The sequence below is a fragment of the Plectropomus leopardus genome, chromosome 20 (assembly GCF_008729295.1).
Source record: "Plectropomus leopardus isolate mb chromosome 20, YSFRI_Pleo_2.0, whole genome shotgun sequence".
NCBI lineage: Eukaryota > Metazoa > Chordata > Actinopteri > Perciformes > Serranidae > Plectropomus > Plectropomus leopardus.
The window spans coordinates 9127190-9153726 of record NC_056482.1 but is presented as its reverse complement, the minus strand read 5'-3'; the positions used below and the strand labels follow the sequence as shown (position 1 = coordinate 9153726).

General features: G+C 38.8%; 2 protein-coding genes across 3 annotated transcripts; one reads left to right on the top strand and one right to left on the bottom strand.

Moving 5' to 3' along the window:
• The first annotated feature begins 85 nt into the window (after positions 1-85).
• On the top strand, positions 86-12610 carry dhx29 (DEAH (Asp-Glu-Ala-His) box polypeptide 29). Its single transcript, XM_042508917.1, has 28 exons — positions 86-398; positions 1026-1099; positions 1357-1470; positions 1566-1695; positions 1799-1938; positions 2013-2156; positions 2519-2645; positions 2739-2897; positions 3556-3730; positions 4206-4326; positions 4459-4842; positions 4928-5194; positions 5299-5442; positions 6098-6274; positions 6474-6614; positions 6701-6842; positions 6943-7063; positions 7192-7276; positions 7482-7570; positions 8835-8963; positions 9087-9162; positions 9271-9495; positions 9650-9786; positions 10381-10471; positions 10576-10866; positions 10938-11069; positions 11194-11290; positions 12005-12610. Exons 1-28 carry the CDS (start codon positions 224-226, stop codon positions 12049-12051), a joined length of 4134 nt encoding a protein of 1377 aa, XP_042364851.1. The 5' UTR covers positions 86-223; the 3' UTR covers positions 12052-12610.
• pstpip2 (proline-serine-threonine phosphatase interacting protein 2) lies at positions 12453-22953 on the bottom strand. Of its 2 annotated transcripts, XM_042508918.1 has the most exons (14): positions 22847-22953; positions 21563-21663; positions 19459-19533; positions 18681-18715; positions 18070-18176; positions 17924-17986; positions 17205-17303; positions 16170-16215; positions 15867-15946; positions 15680-15778; positions 14711-14807; positions 14507-14591; positions 14347-14378; positions 12453-13567 (listed from the first exon to the last, which is right to left on the bottom strand). In XM_042508918.1, exons 1-14 carry the CDS (start codon positions 22877-22879, stop codon positions 13512-13514), a joined length of 1008 nt encoding a protein of 335 aa, XP_042364852.1. In that variant the 5' UTR covers positions 22880-22953; the 3' UTR covers positions 12453-13511. The 2 variants fall into 2 exon arrangements, with proteins under 2 accessions (XP_042364852.1, XP_042364853.1); XM_042508919.1 differs by lacking the exon at positions 19459-19533.
• Between the last annotated feature and the right edge of the window lie 3584 nt (positions 22954-26537).

Genomic DNA, 26537 nt, shown 5'->3' with positions numbered 1-26537 from the left:
TCCCACAATACAGCACGAGGAGGTTTGCTCCCCGGTAACGCTTCCGGTACGGAAGCTGGGCTGTCCAAAAGTTACCCAACCCGACATGAATACGGGGAGACACACACGTTAGCGTAATTTTTTGCTCTCTATTCATAACCACAACATTTCAGGAGTTTGCCGATGACTTGGAATCACATAGTCGCATAGCCGAGCAGCTGGCAGGCAGTGTTTTTGTGACATAATGGGTGGAAAGAAGAAGAAATCGGCGGCGCAAGCGGCCGCTCCGGTGGCCCCGGCAGCAGCAGCAGCAGCAGCGGGCAGGACTGGTGCCTCTGCGGGGAACAGCGTGGCGGAGGAGCCGAAGAAGACAGCCAACAACAAGCCGGCTAAACCAGCCAAAGAGAACAAGTCGAAAGGTGGTATTATAGCTGTAGAAACATCACTGTAGAAGCTGAAAATGCGTTGATACGGTCATTTTTAGAATATAGTTGGAGCTGTTGGGTGTTCATACTGTTGTGTTGAACTCTATATGCAGTGACTCATTCATAAATGTGTTGTATTTATGATATTCATTTGTGTTAGATTGTTCAAATTTCCATACAACACCCTTTGCACACGGAACCATGTAAATATCTCATTGTATTCTTAATTATTATTAAGTTATTTGTCAAGTAAAAGATACCAAAAGCTTCCATGTTACAGCATGACAGATGCCAATCTGATATTATCTGATATTATGTCACCTTGCTGCATTGTTTGCAGATTGCCAGATATTTAAACAGACGTAAGGGTCTGGTGACTTGTGATGTACAGTTGCCTTTACATTCAAAGTAAACAATAGGGGTGGGGATCAGCAGAGGCCCTAGGATACAATATTATCACGATACCCAAGTCATGATACAAAATTATTGCGATTTTGAATATGTTGGGATATGCTGAGTTTTGCAGTATTATATATTACAAAAAGAAAACTTCATTATCATCTGTTTATTCTAATAATATCTTTTTTTTTTTTTTTTTTGCCATTTTGTCCCTACTTCCAGCTCCAAAGACCTACAGTCTTGCCAACACTGCCCAGGTTGACACAGGTGGAGTCGCGGACAAGTCAATTCTCAAAGTAAGTTGTTTGTTCAGTAACTTAACTGTGTAATTTATCATAATTGTGTAGCTTGACATAATTTCTCTCCATGACAAGTAAATATTGCATCTGTAACTTTTTGTTGACAAGCTTGTTACATATTAATGAACTAAACATACTGTAATCGGCCTTTATCTATCCAGCTGCAAATCTCATCCATTTAGTCCAGAATGTTTTCATGCTGAAGAACTTTCAAAATGTCAATAATGAAATGGGATTTGATCCATATAACACAGGTTATAATCCAAGCGGACCTGGAGAAGAAGATCATCAAGCTGATCAATGACTTCAGAGAGGAGAATGGCGACAAAGGGCCCATATCAGGCAGACTGACCAACAAGAAGTTGCTGGTAAAGACAAAATCATCCCTCTTACACTTCACAGTTAATACACACTTATATGAATGTGTTACCATGGTTGAATGTTGTCCTTTTCGTGTTTGCAGGACCTGTACACAGCTCTGCAGAGGTTCAACTTCAAGCGAGAACACATTGAGGAGGCGATGAAGAGTAGTGTGCTGTACGGAGGGGATCTCCACTCTGCTCTCGACTGGCTCTGCCTCAACCTTAAAGATGGTAATAGAGCGTCAGCGGCCATTTAGATGTCTTCATTGCGCAGTTCTTGAGGACACAAAACTGTTGAAACTCTGACTTTCTTATTGTACCGTCTGTATACCAGAGGAGCTGCCTGAAGGTTTTGCCCAGCAGATGCAGGAGGAGAATCAGAAGAGCAGGCCGAGGTTCCAGCCTCCTGCTCAGCAGAAACCTGCAGCCCCGAGCCCCAAAGCACCCAGCAACACCCGCAAAGAGACCACCAAGGTTTGTTTTATTGACAAGTGCGTGTTTGCTAGACAGATGCATACTGTAAAAGTTATAAGTATGGTGTTTTCCAGGCTGCAGAGAAGGATGAAGCTGCAAGTATGAAGGACTGGATCTTAAGGTATGCAGAGCAGAGCAGTGATGAGGACGAGGAAGAAGAAGTAGAAGACAAAGGGAAGAAGACCCATAATCCTGAACTAGATCAAAAGTTTGATCCAGTGAGTAAAATTAAAACAACTTAAGCTGAAATCTCTTTTTATGTAATTAAAGGAATAGTTCATCATTTTGGGAAATGCACTTATTTACTTTCTTGCCAAGCGTAAGATGATTTTTTGGGTTTTCTACACATTAAGCATATGAGATATAACATGTTAAGAAATAGTGAGCTTTAGAGATGCTGGTAGGTGGATATTGTCGCCTTCAGGTGGAGCCAGGCTAAACTACAATTTTTTTTTTCTGTAGATTGACGGTGACATTGTCAGTTACCACATTTCAGCTCTAAAATCTAACTTTTTTTTCAGCCACTGTATGAGGCTGTTATGTGGCATGGTGTAGTAATATGTGTGTTCTTGCTGCGTAGAACGACAGGTATTTGATCCTCACTGCTCAGTTGTATGACACAAAAGAAATGGCAGCTGCCGCCAAGACAAAAGGAGACAAGGCGGGCCAGAGGATGGCACAGGACAGGATACGCATCATCCAGCAAGGTAAGTGTGCTTTAACTCACGCGTGCAGAGATTACAACGTTTCTTCCAACTCACTTTTGTCTCATTTAAAACAAATGTGTTTTCTGTTTCTAGAAATGAAGCCCCTGGAGTCCCACCCCATGTTCAATCCAGCTATAAAAGTGGTGGATGTGCCTCAGAGGGAAAAGAAAATAGTTCCTGTCAGCGAGGACAAAGAGGATCTCAGCTTCAACTTATTTGAACAAGCTGAAAAGGCTCCACCTGCGGAGAAAGGTTAATTTGGCAAATAAATGCCTTACAGTTAAAGTCATTCATCAAGTGACTTTTAAACAGGATGTAGTCCTTAAAAAGTCTTAAAATGTCTTCAGCTCAATTTTACAAATATTAGACCTTAATAGTCATGAAATAATCTTAAATTTAATGACTAGTCTAGACTAATTTAGTTCTCAATTACAACACACAATGTTGATTTTATCTATTCATCTTTTAACTTATTTTTGTCAGAGTGAGTCAAGCTTCTCTGTGTGAAAGTCCACCAGTACCACTGAACTTAATACTTTACTTTAAACTTGCACTTACCTGTTGACAAAATGTACATTAACCTAATTTACTCATACATTTACACATAATCATATTCCTAGAGCAAAAGGTACCTCTGCACAGGACAACATATACGTCTGCTTTTTATCTTTATTTTTGCCTGCAATGCCTGAATAGGAAAACAGTGATTTGTCCAAAAATCAATCTCAAATTTGTTTAAAATTTATCACGAAAAGGTCTTAAAAAGTATTAAATTGAAGTGTCAGACACCTGTAGATACTATAATAACATGGATGAATTTTAAAAAGCTTTTTTTATTTCAAAGTGGCATAAATTCATAACAACAGACTTTTTTTTTGGATCATTTTGTTACATTTTTCTTTTCTTCCAGCTCCAGTTGTAAAAAAGAATGAGCCAAAGGACATTCGTAATTTTGACTACACGGCTCGCAGCTGGACGGGAAAGTCTCCTAAACAGTTCCTCATCGACTGGGTCCGAAAGAACCTACCCAAGAGTCCACCACCGGCTTTTCACAAGGTTGCTGCTGGTAGATACTGGAGAGCCAGGTAAGTCTGTGCTTGTGTTTCTGTGTCCTTTTTCTGCATACAAAGACTGCCACACACAAAGACAAATATTCTATCAAAGGTCCAGTGTGTAGGATTTAGGGGGATACATTGGCAAAAATGGAATATAATATAAAATGTATGTTTTCTGTAGTGTATAATCACCTGAAAAAAAGAATTGTCTTGTTTTCTGTGGCCCTAGAATGAGACGTTTATATCTACATAGGGAGCACATCCACGTCTACAGATCACTGTGTTCACTGCCATATTGCTACAGTAGCCCAGACTGGACAAACCAAACAAAAATCTAGTGGTGGAATGTAATTAAGTACATTTACTCAAGCACTGCGCTTGAGTACAAATTTGAGGTACCTGTACTTGAGTGTATTCTTTTCATGGTACTTTCTACATCTGCACCACTACATTTTAACAACATTTAAAAAATAATTGTAATTGATTTGATGTGTGTATCCACCAGGGTGCGTGTTCAAAGGGCAGATGATGTTCTCGAAGTTTGTCCAACGATCCTGACTGAGGACAGCATGCAGGCTCAACATCTGGCAGCCACACTGGCACTCTACAACCTGGTTAAAGGACAGGTAATAATACATGTAACCTCCCTGTAGAGGTTACTGCAGGTCTGCTGCTTGACCTCACATTTACTGTTTTATCCTTATTCATGCTAATCCCAGTCATCCTCTAATAATTTACTCACTCTCATCCACTCTCAGTCAGTGCACCAGCTCCTTCCTCCGACCTACAGAGACGTGTGGCTGGAGTGGAAAGACAGCGAGCAGCAGCAGCAGGAAGAGAGCCGCACCGCTGCCAACAAACCTCGAGACCAGTTCATCTCCCGGCTCCTGACCAGACTCAAACAGCAGCAGAACCAGAACAAAGGGCAGGAGTCTGGATCCCAGGGCCAGCAGGGGCAGGGCAGTGCTGGGGATGAAGAGCCCGAGGAGTCCTGGGAGAACCTGGCTGGTCTCGATATTGGGGAGGGAGAAGAAAAACAGGAGGACAAGAGTGAGAAAAGAGGAAGGAGGGAAGAAGCACTTGAGGCATCCAGAGAGCTCTTAATGAAGCTGAAGAAGTCCTCACTGGCCCAAAAACTGAAGGTAAATACATTGAAGTATTCTACTTTACCATATTAAAGATGCATCAACCAAAACTAAGTAATTAAACAAGTATCCTACCTTCAAGGCAGAGCGAGAGCAGCTTCCTGTCTTCCAACACCGACACCGTGTCCTGGAGGCACTGCAGCGCCATCCTGTGGTGGTGGTAGCTGGTGAGACAGGCAGCGGAAAAAGTACTCAGATTCCTCAGTTCCTCCTGGAGGAGCTGTTAACGGGCGGCAAAGAGGCGAAGCCCTGCAACATCGTGGTGACCCAGCCACGCAGGATCTCCGCCATGAGCCTGGCCTGTAGGGTCAGCCAGGAGCTGGGCTGCGAGGACGGACCGGGGTCGAAGGTGGAAATATATTTTTTACAGAGAAACCTTTTGCTTTGCTCTTGTATATGCTGATAGGATGCACTGTCACCTGCTTTAATGATCATGTTTAAATCCTTTTCTAGTCGTCGCTGTGTGGATATCAGATCCGGATGGAGAATCAGTCTGGGGAGTGGACCCGCCTGCTGTACTGTACGACTGGAGTTCTGCTCAGGAAACTACAGCATGACAAACACCTGAGCTCCCTGACGCACATCATCGTAGACGAGGTACTGACACTTTCTCATTAAACATAATACTTTGCAGATTGTACATGTCTCGGCACCAGGTGTGATGCCATACTATTAGTTTCCTTTCTACCCTCAGGTACCAAGGTAGGTCTTTAGTATTGTTAAAAATGTCTAAAAAAATATTAAGTTGAGGACTTATGTTATGGACATAAAGTTATGCACTTGCCCTTGTACAGCACCTTTCTAATCCATTCAAACAGCTTTTACACAACATGTCAAATTCAACCATTCACACAAAGATGGCTAAGACTACCATACAACCTGCTACACAGTTTTAACAATCACATGCACTTACAGGCAATTTTGAAACAATATGGGGTTCAGTATTTTGCCCAAAGATACTTCAACAAGCAGACTGGTAAAGCCACAGATCCAACTAACACCTAGTGGACGATCTGCTCCATCACCTGATCCACAGCTGCATAGTCAATATTTACCCATTAATACATGACACACAGTTTGAGAAGCCTATCTTAATTTTTTCAGTGTTTATGTTGTTCCCCATATTCACTGCCCTAAATGCAGTCAGGAAGGATGTTTCTGTTGGACCAAAAATCGTAAATTCTACGCTTAACTGAAATAGGATAGGATTTTACCCCACCTCCTCCTCCTCATTTCCACCTTCCTCCATCAGGTCCATGAGCGCAGTGTTCAGTCAGACTTCCTGTTAACCATCCTGAAAGACGTCGTGATGAGGAGATCAGACCTGCAGCTGATCCTTATGAGCGCCACGGTGGACTGTGACAAGTTCTCCAACTACTTCAACCGCTGCCCAGTCATCTCCATCCCTGGCAGGACTTTCCCAGTGGAGGTAAGAGGAGCTTGTGTTTACTTGTCCACAGAATCTAATTTAACTATCCTTTGTTTATTCAAGAAATCTGAAGTGGATATCAGGGACATGATGTGTCTGTTTTTGACCTAAGTGCTATCACTGATGTATTTTTATGATATTTCAAGGACTCTGCCTCAGAAATGGGGCATTGTGAACGCTCCTGTGTTTTTGTTTCTAGGTGTACCACTTAGAAGACATAGTGGAGCAGATGGGGTATGTCCTGGAAAAGGACTCGGAGTACTGTCAGAAAATTCTTGAAGAAGAAGAGGAAGTTAGCATCTCTGTCACACAGAAAGGTGGCAAGACATTACAGCACCAGGTAATGTTGACTCTTTGCAGCAGTGATACAGTATGCATGATAGTGGTGTGATATCTTTGTGTTTAACCAGTGTCTGTCCATTCTAGGAGGTGATAGTGAGGGACTCTTCTGGCTGGGACCTGGGTCCAGATCTAGACCACTTCAGCAGCAGGACTCGGCAGGTGCTACAGTACATGAACCCTAATAAGATCAACATGGACTTATTGGTTGACCTCATCGACTACTTAGGTATAACACAGCGTTGTGCCAGTTTCAGGCAGCACAAGGTACATATTCATACATGTTTAGGTCTTGCATGTTAACTTCCGGTGTCTTTCCGCTCTGCCAGACAAATCTCCACAGTTTTCAGAGTTGGATGGAGCCGTTCTCGTGTTCCTCCCGGGTCTGGCTCACATCCAGCAGCTCTTCGACCTGCTTTCCTCAGACAAGCGGTTCAGGGACAAAAAAAGGTGATGTAATGCGCTATAATGCAGTATACACCAATAAAAGTCCTGACGAAACAAACATAGTGAAATATACAAACTGATCCCTTAACTTGACCTTTTTTCACTGGCCTCACTGTGACCGGCTCTTTCAGGTACAAGATTGTTGCTCTCCACTCAACTCTCTCATCAAAGGACCAGGCTGCTGCCTTCACAGTGCCACCTTCTGGAGTTAGAAAGGTACTTCGAAACGTGCACTGAGAAATAAGAAAAAAAGGAATCAACATAATGTGATATGATTTAAGAAAGCCCTTTTTTGTTATAGAGATGAATTTCTGTTAAAAATAAAATGTTGATAAATATATAATCTAATTTGACTTAGCAACCAAAGAAATGTACTATAAATCCTGAAAATTTCTACTGCTCTGCTTTGTGTCCCTTTCAGCTCGTCTTGTCAACTAACATTGCTGAGACAGGTGTTACTATTCCAGACGTCGTGTTCGTCATCGACACCGGAAAGACTAAAGAAAATAAGTAAGGGCTCATTAACAAAACCAGAAATGTCTTGCATATTATAGAATTGTTATGTCTTCTATTACATTAAAAAGATAGGCTGTTTTCATGGGAGATTAATAACTGGATCAGTTTCATGGTTTCAGTCACCAAAATATATTTTATCCAATAATCTGTGATTTGGTACTATGAAGCAAAAAACACACAAACAAAAACAGTCTATTGCCTTTCTAGTGTGTCTGTAAGGCTGCATTTGGCACAGTGGTGCTTTGAGCTAAATGCTCATGTCAGCATACCCACAATGACAATGCTAAAATGAGGGTGTTAAGTACAATGTTTACCACATTCACTATCTTACTTTAGTGAGTTAGCATGTCCACATTCTCTGGAAAAATGGAAGTTTTGACTTTAAGGCACTAGCTAAAATCCAGCCATCCTTCTTAAATTGAAGGAGACTCTCTCTGTCTGTCTGTCTGTCCTTCGATTTACTCGACAACAGTTCAGCTTCAGACATGGCGGATGTGTTGCTGAGGACTAAAGGAAGTGCAGTGTCAAGTGCAAGCTCTTCACATCTACTTTTATATTGATTAGTATTGAATTATGCACATACTGTATAGTGTATTGAGAGGAGACCCCTTTTAACTGTCACACTACTGAATCACATTCTGGGCACAGTTAGCTCTTCATCGCTCACAAGTACATTCAACAACCGAAGAAGAACAGAGACCGGAGATGTTACATTGTAGCAAACTTTTCAAGCATCAGTGATTTAACTAATTTTAACTTAAATGAACACTTTTGTTCCAGGAAATAGCCTGGTTCTAAATAGCTAGCTGTTAGCAAATGATGCTTTTACTCCAGCACTGCTAGAAAACGCAACTGTGTCATGGCAGGCACATTGCTCCAGATCCAAGGACGTGCAGCATCAAGTGTGTTCGGATGAGCTGATCTCACAAAAAAACACCGGAGGCTAAGCAATGAGCCTGCTCCAAACAGGCACATTTTGAACAGGGGCTGCACTAGTCCCTCAAAACCATAAATGCCAACCTCATGGTGTCGCTACAGGAAAAGTCTCACCATGTTATTGGGATACATTATCTGGAAACAATGGATATCTGCATTAAATTTCATGCCAATCCGTCCAATAGTTGTTGAGATATTTAAGTCTGAGTTAAAGTTGTGGATATATCAGCATTCCCAACCCTAGAACCGTACCATCTGCAGGGCTAATAATCTGAGTAATATAAAAACAAAAGGGAACTCAAACTCCAGTTGTGTTGTTCAGGTACCACGAGAGCAGCCAGATGAGTTCTCTGGTGGAAACTTTTGTTTCCAAAGCCAGCGCCCTCCAGAGGCAGGGGAGAGCGGGACGTGTCCGAAACGGCTTCTGCTTCCGGCTCTACCCAAAATTCAGGTACGGAGGTCATCATCCATTATAAAGAGAAGGGAATGGAAATACAAAGCAGGAAAAAAAGTTTTCCATTAGATATGAAGGATGTGTTGGTCAATTTTGCCCGTTTGACCCTCTTGACCTCAGGTTTGACGCCTTCATGGAGTACTCCATTCCAGAGATTCTACGGGTCCCACTGGAGGAGCTCTGCCTTCATATTATGGTATATAAACCAGACTCAGACGCAAAAATAAAGATTCACACAATAACAAACTACTACATGTGGAAACACTACTGAAGCTTCTATTTAAGGTGTTTTTCCCCCTCCTAGAAATGTCAGTACGGCTCCCCGGAGGACTTTTTGAGCCGGGCCCTGGATGCTCCTCAACCTCAGTCAGTCAGTAACGCCGTCAGCCTGCTGAGGAGGATTGGTGCATGTCACCCAGACAGTCATGTCCTCACCCCTCTGGGACACCACCTGGCAGGTCTTCCTGTCAATGTGAAGATAGGCAAGATGCTCATTTATGGAGCCATCCTCGGCTGCCTGGAGCCCATAGTATGTACCATTGCCTCCTTACTCACAAAACAAACACTCCACAAGTCTTTGTGACTGTGTGAGGAGTATATCATGTTATTTTATTTTGTAACCACTACTGTTGTTATATTATATCTTTATTATGCACTATATATTAATTAGAGATTGATTTCAGGCAACCATCGCAGCAGCCATCTCAGAGAAGTCTCCCTTCTCCACACCGATGAACAGGAAGGAGGAAGCCAACCTGGCCAAATCCGCCCTGGCATTGGCCAACTCTGATCACCTGACCATATACAACGCATATCTGGGGTATGGACTTTTTAAGTCTTGGGTTCAAACGCAGACTGCAGAGCTACATTAAGAGCATATTTGGGGGTTTTGAAAGCATTTCAGATTGATCACACACCAGTATTGATTTTATGAGTATCCTTCAGTTCTTTAAGAGGTAGAAGAGATGAAGAGTACTGATCAAGTCTTGAAAACCATTAAATTAAGTTCCTCCAAAATAAGACGTCAGAAGATAATAAATAGTCTTACATTTAACTTAAATAGATCTTGAATATTTCCTTTTTTCTGCTGTAGATTGTTAACAGTCGTGAATTTTTCTTCTGTATGAGGTTGAAGGATTCCAGTGGACATCATACATCTTTGAAAAAACAAGTGAGATTTGTGCTATAGTGCAGGAAACTGTTCTGCCTTTTGTAGTAAATTTCGGTGTCAATTTGAAACAAAAACTATTAGAACTGGTTAATCCATTTATCCACTTTCTATCTGGATTCAGCTCCCATTATCTGATTATTTACTTTACTATAAATTTTTGATACATGCAACAACATGCAGCGACATTCATCCAGTCGTATGCTTGACAAAAACAGTAATGACCTTTTTTTCTCACAATGTCAGGTGGAAGAATTCACAGACTGAGGGACAGAGAGCAGAAATGGCCTTCTGCAGAAAACACTTCCTCAATCGTACAGCTCTCATTACAATAGAGGTAACACACACACACACACACACACACACACACACACATTTAGATTATCCCCCCTCTTCCCCCACCTGTCTGATCCCATGTGTTTGACTCCATCTTTTATCCAGGGTGTGAAGCACGAGCTGATAAAGATGGTTGAGCAGGCGGGTTTCTGGTCATCTCGCTCTTCCTCCAAGCTGCAGGAGGCAGCACTTTCCAAGCAGCAGATCTCTGTCCTGAACGCAGTGCTGACGGCGGGGCTCTACGACAGCGTGGCCCGGCTCTTGTGCACCCCGTCTGTGGATGTGCTGGAGCGAGTGGCCTGCACGGTGGAGACACCCCAGGGCAAGGCTCAGGTCCACCCGTCATCCGTGAACCGCAACCTGCAGACACACGGCTGGCTGCTGTACCAGGAAAAGGTACGGGTGAAGAGTGTGTAATATCTGCTTTTCACTGAGTCACACATGTGCTGATACATGTTCATCCACAGGTGAAGTACACTAAGATTTACCTGCGAGACACCACGCTGATACCTCCTTTCCCCTTGCTGCTGTTCGGAGGTGATATCGATATCCAGCACAGAGAGAGGCTCATCACACTGGACGGATGGATCCACTTCCAGGTCAGAGGTCACTGGGCCCGTTCCCTCTCCTCTTCTGTCCCCTCCTGTAGCAGCAGCAGTTGTGTCCTTGCTGAATGTTTCTTTTTTTAAAAGAAAAAAATCAATATGTTGTTCATCCTTAAAGGCTCCTGTACGCATCGGTGTGATCTTCAAACATCTGAGGAAGCTGATGGACTCTTTGCTTGAAAAGAAACTGGAAACCCCGAGGATGAATCTTGAAGGTAAACACAAGCATCACAGCACGACAAATGGCATTTTTTGAAGCAGAGTAAGCAGCATAAAATAAATAAAAAAACATTTTTGTTTAATGTGTCCATGGCTGTGCTGCAAAACCTGAAAAATCAAGACAAAAATGCAGATAAAGACTGGATGGCATACATTTTCATTCATTCTTGAAAACACTTCATAGACGGAAGGCATTATAAAGAGATCATTATAAAGAGATTTACCTGTACTTCTGTTGTTCACAGCAGTGGCTCCTAACTGGTGAGTCACAGTCCAAAAGTCGGTTGTAAGTGACTTAAATGTGTCAAGTTTGTAAAAAGAATAAAACACCCTTTAATTTCAAATACAGTGAATTTCCAGCAAAGGGCTTTAATTTTAAGTGCTGTATATGTTTATTTTTGCAGTATGTTTTATTTCTGTGTTTAAAGCCAAGGTGTTGTATACATTTTCTGAAATAAAATGGAATATTTGGTAATTTATTAAATGAGGACCTTGAACTAACAACAAAGAAGAAATTTGGACCCATGACTAGACCAGTTGGGACCCAATGGTTTACAGAATAGTGCATTTTTTGTATTGAAATGTTCTAAAATACACAAAGAAATCACATACATGTTAATGTCATCAGACTATACAATTTTAAGCAAACTGCAGGTAAAAATAAAGGGAAAATATGTTAGATCTGATCTGATCCTGTCTGTCTGCTATAGGTGAGAAGACCATCCAGATCATTCTGGATCTGATCAAATCAGAGTGACATTGGACCGCCAAAAGATCCGACTGCCTCGGAAGAACCTGCATATCAGTATCTTTTCTTACACTATAGACAGACCCCTGTGTCCAGTCGTCTTCAGGAAAAGTATTTCCTATTTGCTGTTCAGGATGCAGCACCTGCAAACAGATGTGGGCTTCCTCATGATGAACTGATGATTACCATGAACTCTTACTCACATTGAGGAGGACTGTATCATATGAAATGCAAAAATTCATGCTTAAATTTAAGAGAAAAAATAGAAAACTATGTTGCCAAATGTGGAAATAAAGCTGTAAGCATTTTTATTTTAACCTTTCATTGTGTCATGATTGATAGTCAAAATGAGGTACAGCCTTGAATATTTTATAATGATAAATAGAAGGTGTTAATGTAGGCACCAAAAGTAAGTTGAATTGAGAAACTTTAATGCTTAAAAATTCTGATAACAATAGTAACTTTACATAAATCCAGCGCCAGCTCAGTTGCACAGTAAAATCACATTTAATTGCTCTCTTTCAAACTTAAGTCACAGTTTGTAGCAATGCCGACAACTGATATGTTAACATAAATAAAGCAAAACCAAAGTGCAAAAATTCCAACAATCCTCAAGTATTCAGAAAATAATGTATGTCATCATCACACATATCAATTTCAGTGACTTGAATGTCAAACTTAACTTTTTTTTTTCTAGAAAACAAGCCTGTTGTTCAGCACATCTTGCACTTAGCAAGACTTTCCAAATGTTAGGATGAACGGCGAGTGACAAAGAACAGGACTTTCATGGAAAGAAATGATCAGTAATTCATAAACTGTACACTGTGGATAAATGAGTTTGTGCATTCACCCTCCAATTTCAAGATCTGTCAGCTGACATGCTGCTCTCACATCAAAGAGGAATTGAAAACAAGTAAGCAGACAAGCAATCTTATTTTATGAATCTCTATTTAAACTTTGAAAAAAGTTATGATCCACAAAAATAAATACAGAACAGGAGATAAATGAAGATGCAATTATGCAGAGGAAAGAGCTCTACATAATATCAATGGAATAAATATGCTCTATTATCTGGACAGTGAAATGACTTCTTAAGTAGCTGGATGTCACTTTTTATACTGATGTCATCTAATGGTTTGGTTTTTGTTTGTTTTGTTTTTTTCAAAATACTGAGCTAAAGTCCTGATTTTAGTTTTGATTTAAAAAAAAATACACATGAGAACCTAAAAATAAAATGATGGCGTTCACCTTTCTGTTTATACCACTGTGATATATTTAAAATATCACACAACCTCACCTTAAAATATGTATTTACACAGTTATGACACTCATTTCCATCTGGCGACACCTTGTCATTACAGGAAATCACAAAGGAGGAAGTGAAGAGACTTGTGTAACCTTTGTATCCAGTACAAAGCTCAAGTGCTGCACAGGATGTGCAATAACTTCTCCTCCATCAGATCTGTGTGTTAGTACTGGATAACACTGTACCCGGCATCCTGCACTGTTGAGTAGACTGTATTATCTGCAATCAAAGCAAAGATCAAAACAATGAGGCGGTTCAATATGAAAATCAGAAGTGTGCAGAAGCCATCCGGGTTATCATAAAGTCACAAGCTCCAACCCCACAACTGAACACACCTTTTGTTTCCCACACGCACATCAGAAAATTTAAGTGTTGTAAATTTGACAACATTCCCATGGAAGCCAGTATTCATGTTTACTAAGTAGAACTACATCATCCTAGCAAGCAACACACCATGCACTGTATTTAAAGGAGCAGTGTGAAGGATTTACAAGTTATCTAGTGGCAACATTGGAGAATGAAACAAACTGAATACTCCTCCGCTCATAACAGCGGTCAGGTAACATATGCATAAGGCCCTCTTTGAAATCAGTGTTTGGTGCCAAGATGGTGACTTTCTTTTCTACCTAAATGAGCACATTTATGTGGGTTTTTTAAATGCAGGAAAACAAGCTATTGCCATTAGACCTATGAACATGGCGCTGTAGACAGTAGATTTGCGTTTCTTTCTGGGGGGGTTTTTGTGTTTTGGGTGTTTGTTTGTTTTCCAGTAGTGTTTCACGATCAATGTTACGGACAGATCAGAAAGCAGGTTAGTTAAAATTAGAAAGCAGCATGGAGGCCAGTGAAAATGTTACGGTGGTTACTTTATGAAATCATCTGGTGAATTTCAGTAACTTTTGGTGCAAGCTACTTTCAGTGAAAAACAGTTGCTGAAAGATCCCCCTAAATACTACATACTGGACATTTAAGTAAAAAAAAAAAAAACATTCCCTTACTATTGGGTGTTGGATCAGGTAATGGCCCCCTCCTGCAAATTCGAAAACAAAGTAAACAATAAATCAGTAAGTGCTCTAAAAGAGTGGCAAACAAGAGCTTGAAATACTTAATTGGTGGATAGATGAATAAACATACAGGTGGCAGCCTTCTCTTGTTTACCTAGTGATTGGCGGAGGCATTCGAGAGGGTGGAGCTGCAGCAAGAGATCTCTGACCACTGTAGAAGTTCTCATACAACACCGGAGCTGTTAAGAGAGGAGGACTGATACTGTTCACATATGCTGGCTGGCAACTGATAAAACTTGTGTACACTAATTCATTTCTATTGACACTGATTTGTGAAGGTGTGGTTCTGATTTCATACCTGGTGGTTTGTCACCGGTCCGTCTAAGGTTCACAAAGTGTTCAATATCTTCCTGGACATCACACTGCTCCAGTGATTTCCTCACTTCCTCATACAGCTATGCATACACAACCAAACACACACACAAACAAGGGCAGAGTCCAGTTAAGTAATGTCTTCACATATATGCGAGGTTCATCTAAGAAAGTTTAAAATGTGAAAGTATATTGTTATAATAACAAAACATGATGGGCCCTGTTTAAGCTATCTATAGCAGATGGTCTTAAGTGCATATACGGCATGTCCAACCAATTTTGCTTGTTAAATAATCTATAATATGGGTGTAAAGTACGGTGCGAGGGACAAAGGGATTTGATTTAAACCCTTGGGTGTATTTTGGGTGTCACCTAATATTCATCCCTTTAAAATCAATGTATACCTGCAACTGGCACACTGATATTTCCATGGCGAATTGTGTGAAATAAGAGCACTTTTCTGCTGAGAGCAGAAGGCAAAGAGAACAAACAGCAGACAAAGGAAAATCACAATGTGGTAGAGAGGTTTCTTATCGGGGAGTCTGCTCTGCTATGTTCACAATTTACAGAATGTAATTTACATTTTCCTTATTTTATATTTGCCCCATGACGGCAATACACCAACAACCTCATTATAAGACCTACACACCCATTAGCACATAGGTTGGCACATACGTATTTGCTACTTACATAACGTAATCACTGAAATTTGCATCAACCTGGTGAATGTAAATCCAACAGTTACTCTCATTTTAGCTCTGTTTTTGGTCTCCACCGTCTCCTAAGGGAAATATCCGGATCTTCAGCTGCTTAATGCTACACTTTTTTCACCGGCTAGACACCAACTGTGTCTGTCTGCTGTCTCCTTACAGCTTAACAACAACCGCCGGAGAATTATCATATCATCATCTGCAGTTTAAGTATTGATTATAGAAGCTTTAATTGTTGGCTTTACCTCATCACTGGTCACACACTGCTGGGATAGCTGGTTGAGATGAGTCCAGACTGTGTTTCTCAGAAAGTTAATACGCTCCATTGCCTGCTTCTCAAGCACCTGCAAACAAATGCATAACAGAAACATTCAGGTCATCCACATGATGTATGTAAAATTCAAATTTTTGGAATCTTACTAAACGTCTCACCTCACAGGCTTTAACATGCTCCTTCATCCATTCATCTCGAACCTTTCCCACTGTAGTCACATTCTGATGATAAAACCTGTCTGCCAATCAAACACATGCATCAGTATCAACAGGGTATATCTAGTTACCATTAACCACTACAGTCTCTTGTGTGGAAACTATATTAAAATCAACCTGGTTTTGTGTTCCAGACAAGCAGTGTGGATAAAAATGCTAATAAATACAGTCCAGTCCATCCAACACCAATGCTCCCAGCAAATGATGTGACAAAAATGTCAGTAGCAGCTGTTTTTGTAAACTTACCTGCTTCTTCTGCATTCTGTTTTGCTTGCTGTGCTTTAGAGTAGAGCTAAAAGGTAATAAATAAAGAACACAAGTATTCAACAGTAGGTCCTTGGATAACATATAACAAGTGACAAGTGCCGAAATTAGTGCTGGTGAGGTGGTAGAGTCAAACCTATGAAAGTAAGATCAGAGATAATCAGAGCACATACCTCCGCCAATATTATGGAAATCACTGAATCTTTTCTACCTAAGTATTAGTATTGTTTAAGCACAACTTTACCTTCTCTATTGTATTGTACATGTTTCACATCAAGGGACAAACATAATTGTGCTGTAAAAATCAAAAAAACATATTTTCCCCCCTACCCGTGTTGCTATTTATCAATCAAGAGTGTTTTGGTGTGAGTTGCTGTGTGTTTTTGTATTTGTAGAAAGATGTCTGCTTTCTCTCCAATATAATGGAATTAGATGGCACTCGGCTTGTGGTGCTCAAAGCAACAAAAAACACATTTGAAGAACTCAACAGCAAAGTCTCATCATGACCCGCTTACTCAAGATGAGTGAGCGAGATCCACAGACTTTGTTGTGAGCAGAATTTTCTTTGTAACAAATGTCCCCCACCAACCAAATCACCACGCAGAGGGAGGTGTATCATGTATATAACTCCCCTAATAATACTGTCTAACGGTAGCCATCTACTTCAAAGCTTTTATTGGGTCAACAGTATGGGGTTTACATGCACTTTAGGGACACAACTAACAGCTTAATCATTACTGACTTATCTTTAGTCTTTAAAACATCAGATAATGGTGGGAAAATGCCTACTGCAAGTTTTCAGAGCCCAGTGTGATGTCTTTACATAACATGTTTTCAAATAAATTTACATTGATATCCATCAAAAAAGACTAAAAGAGCTGTACATCAATAAATAGATAAAACAGCAAGAAACACAACCCCTGTGTGAATCTAAATGTGGGGAAAAGTAATGTTCCCAGTAAATATTTGATCCTTTGTCATAACAACAGTGAGAGGGTCAACATTGTTTCAATGTACCTTCTCCATGTGCTTGGTGTTGTTGGTGTTGGTGTTTCGGTTCACATTCTGGTCTGCTTCTTCTTTATCTCGACACTTCTGCTCATATGTCTTCTTTGACTGGGGACAGCAACACAGTTATCATTTTAGCCTTTTAATGTACATCGAAAATGATATGAAAGGCAAAATGTGTAGGAAAGAAGAAAATAAAGACAGCAGCATTAACTGAGCTTGACATTACTCTGTGGATTTATAGCACTCACTTCCTCTGAGCTGCTTCAATATATTGACATCCAGTTTTTTTGGTGGCACACAGTAATTTTCCTATTTTCATTTAAATGTTGCATGGCAAGTACTTCTTCTTTTTGTAATGATTTAGATGGCATTGAACTGCGCCTTGTGAGCTACTTCCCAGGCTGATCAACATGACTTCCCCAGCCAAAGAGGAAGAGCAGAAAAGGGATAAAACAGGCATTTTCACTGTTTTCATAACACAACTGAAACTCTCTGACGTAAATCAAGAATGAACTAAAATAAGCTGGGTGCTATCACAACAGTGTTTGGCTTTAATTCTGCTTGTGGTGATAGTCCACAGGCTAATCAGCTCAGTTTATCAACAACATTTTACAAGGAAAAGCAACAGAACATTTCTTGAGGGAAAAGTCTGAAAGCACCCTTGAAGTGGCTCATTTAGTCTTTAGCCTCTAATAATTTACTTTGCAATTTAAGTATTTTCTTACATCCATCGTCTTCTTGAACTGTGAAGACTTCTGTTTGTGGAGAACATCCATATGTTGCTCAATCTGAAATGACAGGATCATATCCAGTCAACTACTTATAAAGATGTTTCACCTGGCTGCATTACGGTGCTGACAAAACTGCCAACCTTTTTCTTCGCTTCTTTTTGTTTTTCTCTGAAGTCTTCCAATTTCTTGGCCTCCTCCCTCATGCTCTGGGCCAGTTGTAAGTGTGACAGACTCACATGTTCAGTCTCTGCAGGGGTAAAAACATGGTTTATACTGAGAAAACACAAAAAACAAGGATTAAAGGCAGTATCATTAAAGGAGCTGTGTACAACATTGAGAGCATTAATATAGCAGCAAACAACTAGTTGCTATGTTAAGATATACAATGGCATGCTGAAGAGAGAATAAAGTCACGTTCCCTCTCCGTGTCTTGTAATCTGAGCCTCTCTATTTATTGTTTTAGTAAGTCAATTCCAGCCATGCGTGCATGTTGATAACACCATCCTAAACCAATATCACGGAGGTGTGGCATGGCGGGAACTCCCCAATTCCCCTTTGGGTTATCACCGTTAGCTCTGTCAGCACTTTTGCCATTGTTAGCACTGTTCACGTTGTTAGCACCATTAGCTACTAGCTGCCAACTCTGGCTCCTCCATTTTGAGGGGGCCATGTGTAGACAACTTCTGAATCATAGATACGCTCAGAAAATCATACACAGCTACTTAATATTAAAAAAATGTTAAGCACTCACGTAATTTAAAGACATCCAGGGATCTTTTTAATGTGCTAAAAAAAAATACATACGATAAGAAGATTACAGAGGGACTTGTAGCAATGCACCAACAAAGACGACAGCTCATTTAGAAACATATTAACAAAACAAGATTTTAAAATATTTTGGGGGAAAAAATAACTTTGCGAGTATTTTATGAGGTAGGAAATGATTTCAAGTTAAGTTCATATTCTGCTCAATTAAATGCCTGTTCATAGTCACACTGGCCAAAATATCAAAGTATGAAACTCAGGCCAAGGCCTGGAGTTGTTGATTATTTTATCACCTTTTCTGTACTTTCCTAATGATTAAATTAATTAAATGACTGAAACCTAAGCCTGAATGACTGTCAGAAAATGGATAGAACCAATGCTTTTATTAAGTAAATAAGGTTCCCCGTCTCACCCTCCCCCATTATTCTTTCTTCCCCTTCAGAAACAAACAGAAACAAAGTCACACTGGTCATGTGACCCTTGTCAGAATGGGAACTAGACTTGCTAATGTGGAAACGATATCACCTCACAAAAGCCGACTGACAAAATAGACATTATTAGGAAACTGCAGAAAAATAATGCAGTCCTCATTTCCACCTTTAAACTGTGAACAACAGAGTGAAAATTTTCCCACGCTTGTTGACCAGACCGCTTTCACCTCTACATTTGCCACATTCTACGTTCAATTCATTTTCTGAGGCTCACTGTAAAAATCGATGTGGTCAAACAGATAGTAACAGCATGTCAGCACTGAGGTTTCTTACTTCATCTCATTGTGTCCACACACCTTCTTGGACAAACTAAGGAGATCTTTGGCATACTTCTCTTCAATTGTTGCCCTGAGAGAAACAACCAGAAACCAAGAATAAAAGAGAAGGAACAGAACAATCCTTTATCTGATGAACTGCAAAATAATTTACATGACATCAGTGACAATGCTTTACTGCTAGTTTACATATATACATAACTTGGTCATCAGTATCAGCCTGTGGACATTTTTAGAAACCAACATCATAAATTCACATCAAATGTGAATTTATGATAGGACTGTGTCTGTACTGACATACATGAATTACACAGAAATACAAAAGCATTTATTAAAACAACCCTGCTGCCTCAGTCAAGATCAAAAGCACTCATACGTGTATGGATAAAGAGAGGGCAACAAGAAAACCAGGAAACACATTCTGGGACTAATTTAGGCTCTAATGACATGAATTCCTTATCATTTTATTGAGTCTGCATAATCAGGAACTCAAATGACGAGGTGCAATTTACAGAATACACAACACGGGCCTTTTGTGTTACTGCGTGTGCGTCTGCATACTATTTGCTGCAAATGCATGCATGCACTTTTGCACAAATGAGCAAACTTCATCTATGAATATATTGTGGTAGTATTTAATACAACAGAAAAAAGCACACTTGTAGCAGTCACTGATCCAAAGTTATATTGAATATGATGCACATATTTGCTTTATCTCTATACTCTCATTTATAATCCCGTACACTGTAAAATCTTATAAGTCGATCTTTAAAAAATCTAGGAAACCAAATGTCTTGGTAAGTACACATAACTATTAGTCTTAAACTATGTTTACTTTATATCTTATTGTCATATTTATTTAAAATTTAGTTGTCTTTATTTTACTTTATGAAGTTGTTGCAGCTTAAATTTTATTAGTAAAATGCTAAGTTTGCTGTTATTGTTATTTTTTTTGTATATTACTTTAGACAAAATTAAGTAAACAACTACATTTGAAGTTAAACAAACCATTGAATATAAAGTAAACACATAGCTAAAGCCTAATAGCTACACTTACTTGCCTTTTTTTTAGAGCACGATCAACTTGTCAGATTTTAAAGTGTACATATACTTCTTGATTTCTTTTTTTTGTCTTGGAGCATAAACCAAGTGATATTGCAAGCAGCGGTTGATTTTCGTGTGAGTGTCCCACTGAGACGAGTGTGTTTCAATATCTTGGAAACTCTTGTGGTTCTAGAAGTGCTTTTCATTGTTACATGAGGAAACTTTCAGTTATGTTTTTACGTAATGTCCCCTTTTGCTGTATTCTTAGCTTTAAGTGTTATTATTATTGCACTGCAATCTAAGCAAATTAAGTTCATGTTACTGGCTGCCAACTGGTGTGTGTGTGTGTGTGAGAGAGAGAGAAAGACAGAGAGAGTGAGGGAGATAGGACAGATTCATTATCCCATGAGGAAGGAGGAAATCGAAATTCAAATGCCAAAGCTGCTCAGAGCTGCAGCACTGTCGGCTAGAAAAACATTTTCAGTTCCTCCTCTAAAGTTTTTTTTTCCGCTGGTCTACCACGATGCTGTAGAGTGCAGAAATAAATGCTGCTATTGTCATTGCCAATTTTATACACAGCGGCTTTTTATACCACAAGATTGATAGATTGTAGGCTATTGCATGCAAATGATTTGTCACTCTTTTTTTAAGTGTCAAACTACATAATATCACAGACTAATCAAATACAGCATGCTAAAATATTCTTTAAATTAAACTGCAGTCTTTGATTGCTCCATGTCCACCTACACATGAAGTGTTCATGTTACAGACTTCACCTATGTAACTCAACTCCTCTCAAACCTCACGACTTTGCACAATAATGACACTGCAAAGTCTACACTTTGTGTTCCTTCTCTTGTTTAGCTTCATTTTCATTCCATTCTTTTAAACTGATTCTGTCAAACCCTGCAAATAATATAAATGCTATTTTTAGTCACTGTCATACAATTAAAGTTTAATGTGATTCTGACAATTAGAAAACATCAAGAGAACCACCAGGGTCTATGGTTTTGTTTGTTTGTTTTTTGCATATTTACATATATAGATCATAGCATTACCTGGCTTTCATGAAGTCCTCCACCTCTTTGCATGTCCGCCTGCCATCATTGAGATACTGGATGATAGCATCGTAGCCAGCAGTGCAGGTAAGGTCAGCGTTCTGTCAATAACAATTATAAAATAGTTTACTTTGTTCTTCGGTTTTAGGAATTGTAGTATAGTAGTGGTATTATATGTCCACTTTATACATTGAGTTTGCATTATACAAAAAACCAACACAGGGACACAATGCTCCCATAACACCACCTCTACTACCGCCCAGTGAGACACAGACTCCGTCTAAACTTGTTTGACTCTAAATTCACACCATGAAGTTCATGACACAGACATAAATAAACACTTTACTTTGGCACAGAGATGTAAATTGATGTTTTGAACTGTACATCTCCGTGATTTAGATAAGCCGGTGGTAACAGCCTATAATCATCCTCACCATGTAGATGTCAAAATCAGCATGTAATTGACTTTCTATCCCTATAAGATATAAAGCAACTGTATTGCTTAGTCAGTTACCCAAGAGTCTGTAGGTAATTTTACTTTTTTTAATAAAGCAAGTGGTGGAGTGTAACAAAGTACTAATTTGTTGAACTCCAATGCATTTATCGGAACGCTACACATACTTTGCATATTAAAATTTTACACAAACTGTGTTAAACTGCCTTACATTTTCATTTTAATACTGAAATACAAAAAACCCACCACTATATTTATAATTATTACAATTATCATGAATTATTATCTTAATTTAGCACTTTTTCAGCTCATTTCCTGATTTTTTTTTCTTTTACTTTTATTTTTATTTTTGTTTAAATAACTAATAAATAACTCATTTTGGATATTTTTCTTGTAACTTTTTATATAATTCTTAAAGTTGCTCATTCCCTACTTTCCATGTTTTTGAAAGAAATCAAGCCAATTTCAGGTTTCAAGAGGTTAACTACAATAAAAATAAAATGTCATTTACATATCAATGCACCATTAAAAGTAATCTGTCAGTCTAACATTATTTAACAGTATAACACTAAGGCAATATTTCTGCAGTACTTAAGATACTTTGAGAGCCTGAAAGTGTGGCAGGTTAGAAGTACTTTTACTTTAGTGAAGGGTCTGAATTACTACAGTACTTTTACTACAGTAAAACAAGTTAGCTATAGCATTACTTGACAAAACACATCCTCATGTTTGAATTCACGCGGCGGCATTACTTTTTTCGACCAAAATTTCGTCAACTATTTCAAATAATGACACCGAAAAAACCTCAAAACACAGCACTAAAAACTCACCCAGAAGAAATCCTTGAAATGAAGGTTTTTCATCGCGGCTGAGTGGACAGAGGCAGTGTGCTGTGGACAGGTCCGCTGGTTGACTGAGCGTATCTGTGTCTGATTGTCCCCGCTGCTACTGTACGGTGATTCTGTGGGCTGGGCCGTTGACGCATGCGCAGTCACGATAAATAAAAGCTTAGCGTCAGGGTTGTCTGCACGTGCACTTTGTGTCCATCCTCACACTTTTGATAATCTTAGGGAAAAAAATGTATTAACAATATTTTGAAAGAGGTTTAATTTAACATTTTATATAGAATATATATTGTAAAGAGTGTTCTGGGAAGATTTAAACAGAATATGAATTTTCCTGTGATGGAACAATTATACAAATATATATTGTATGTAGGCCTATAACAAAATTTGTGGGATGATTTAATAATAATAATAATAGTAGTAGTAGTAGTGATAGAAGTCGTGTTATTATTTTATATGTTGTCTCGAAAAAGTGGTCAGCTGGCCATGTGTGTATTTGTAATAAGAAGAATGATAATAAGAAAAATGTTTATTTTAATGCAGCTGTCATTTTCAGCAAAATCCATATACATGAAATGGAATGGACGAATAGAAAAATTTGCCATCTTCCTAATGACTACATTACAGCTCCTTCTTTAAGCTGAACCAAGACCCAACCCAACTTTTTTTTTTTAACTGAAATAATTTCAGTGTATATCTGTACCTCATTTTCAATCATTTACATTTTCCTCCTCTTATAGACTGCTTTATTTGTAATGAATACAGAGCTTCTTACATAAACATTTTGACAAATATTTATTTATGTAACACTGTGGTAACATTCAATGTGTTTCCTCTTTTCATTCATATTTATGTTTGTTTTTTGTTATTGCATTTGAATTTTATTGCTCTTAAAGTTAAAAAAAGACTGCACCCATCTGCCCAACACTGTATAATCAAATAAACAACAGTTACATACGCAAACTATGCAAACTGGTCGCCTACGTATAGTAATTTAACATAGACCCTCCAAAAGAAATGGCAGGGCCCCTGAAAAGGTCCAGTGCATTTTTTTTTCTCATAACAGCTTCGAACCGAGGATTAAAAAATAAATAGCAACATTATTTCCAGTAGAGGGGGGTTTTCATTATGAAAAAATTACATTTTAAACAGTAATAAATATGATAATTATTTTTGTTGTTTTATAAAGAGATGATTAATATCATGGTTTAAAGTAAAATTTGATTAATGTGGTCATTGCTTATTTTTAGGATGAACATTATTATTGCTGGCTTCCATGAACCCTCTCTAAGCAGCTGGGCCCCGGAGAGTTGTCACACTGAGTGTGCTGCCATCTGGAGAGTGATGGAGGGACACACATGGTTTAAAACTCACCAGTCAGGTAAGTGAGGTTTTAAAAAGTGTGAGAATAATGAAAATACAATGGAACATGTACATTGATAAAAGAAGTATTTGCATCATTAACTTTAGTAAAAATCACAATACCACTTCAAAAATATACATTTTACAAGTCTAAAAGACTTGTAAATGTACAGAAGTAGTCAGAAATAATATGCAAAAGGGCAAGTAGGCTGCTCCATATGCAGAACAGTCAAAACTGTCAAGCCAGTTCGGTGTAGACATTACTGCAGTTAAAGTTTTGTAATTTGTTTATTCTTTCTACCACAGGAGCACACACACACACACACACACACACACACACACACACACATACATACACATATCCAGAGAGTAGAGGAGGCACAAGGTAATTTCATATTTTCACAACAACAATAAGTGCGTTGACATAGTATTACATGACTAAACATTTTGTATGTACAGCAACTCTGATAAGCATGTTCATAGTACATGTATATTGAAAACAGCAACTCTCCCTTTTCTACCTATGTGGCCATAAAAGACTGGGAGGACAAGATGTTTTACAACACTGTTATCTGCAGAGAGGCCTTTTGCAACCATGTGACAATTCTGCACTGTAGATGAACTTTACTTTACCTGAGTATTTCCATTGTGTTCTGCTCTATACTTCTATTTCTTATCCAACAGCTAATAGCCAATATATAGTACATACATTTAAGCTTATAAAACACATGCACTGCTAAAGTCAAACCAGTGGCTCCCAGTCTTTTTGATTTGTGACCCCTCAAAAAAAAAAAAGCAGCATATAGTTGGGGCCCCATGCTACATGTTAGATGTCTCTGAGTTGTTAGAGGTTGCACCAAAAAGACACTTCCGCTATAAACTTCTCAGATGGTTTCAATTGAATAACCATTTGAGACCCAAAGAGGGAAAATGAAGTGACCCCTAGGTTGGGAACCAGTGAACTAAAACATCAAATTGCATATTTAAAGTTAAGTAAGTTAAAGTTATTTGAAGTTAAATCCAGCTCCGTCTTCATCAGCTACTGCAGTAAAATTCTACCAAAGCATCAGTTTGAACAATTTCATATTGAAATATACATTAGTTACAGTGGACATTTTTTTCCAGAAAGATTACTTTAGCTTCTTTAACTGATATTTTAAGCACATTTTGCTGATTACACTTCCGCATGTTTTCTTGTTTTCATTAAAGTAGTTCTACATGAATATATTGATATTTTAACTTAAGTACAGGATGAATTTTACTTTCTTTCCTCCAGTATTTTGTGATGTGCTGCTTATATTCTGCTTATATTCTTGTGTCTTTTCTCTAGTGGTGGAAAGTAACTAGGTACATTTTCTTACGTACTTAAATACAATTTTGAGGTATTTATTCTTTATTTGAGTATTTCCATTTACTTTATACCTCTACTACACTTCATTTCACTGTTAAATATTTGAATTTTTTTACTCCATACATTTATTTGACATCTTTAGTTACATTCTGCATATTTAGATTGCTAAATAAAAATCACCTGATCGATTAGCATTTATTTTTTATAGATTATAGATATTATAGCTGTATGTAAAGTAATTAAAATGAGCTCCACATGAACCCATTACAGCATCAATAATTATTACTTACTTTAATATATATGATTTCGGAATTAGGACATTCTGTAAAATGAGTACTTTTACTTTTGGTAAAGTACATTTTAAAGCTTATACTTTCATTTTTTCACTAAGCCCAAGTACAAATTTAAATGCATGACTTTTCTTATAGTATTTGAACACTGTGGTGTCGCTACTTTTAATGACGTTTAAGATCTGAGTACTTCTTCCACCGCTGCCTTTCTCCATATGTTTACATCAAAAAGTATCTTCTTTAATCCTTCTCATTGTTCTGTAACTCTGTAACGCTTTAAATCTTCTCCTTACATGGAATTAACTCCTGTCACAGTAACTCAGCCAGTAGTGCTCAAATCACCTGACTACAGACTGCAGTAATTTCCCTGGGTACTTCCCTGATCCTGCAAAGAGGAAGAGATAGCTTCCAGGCAAGCCTTAACATGTTCATGACGCCTGAACTGAGCAGAGACTTCATGCCATATGTTACTCTTAAAGGAGATTCCTAGAGTTTGACCGAAAAGCAATGCACAAACAGTATATACAGTATATATTTGACGGTATAAACCCGTTATACCGTCGTATATGTTGTGAGCTCATGGTGTATCTAGTCACCGCCCTGGTGTGTGTAATGTAATCAGAGGAAATGCCTTTTTGATGTCACATGAATGCAGGCAATAAAAGTTGTCATA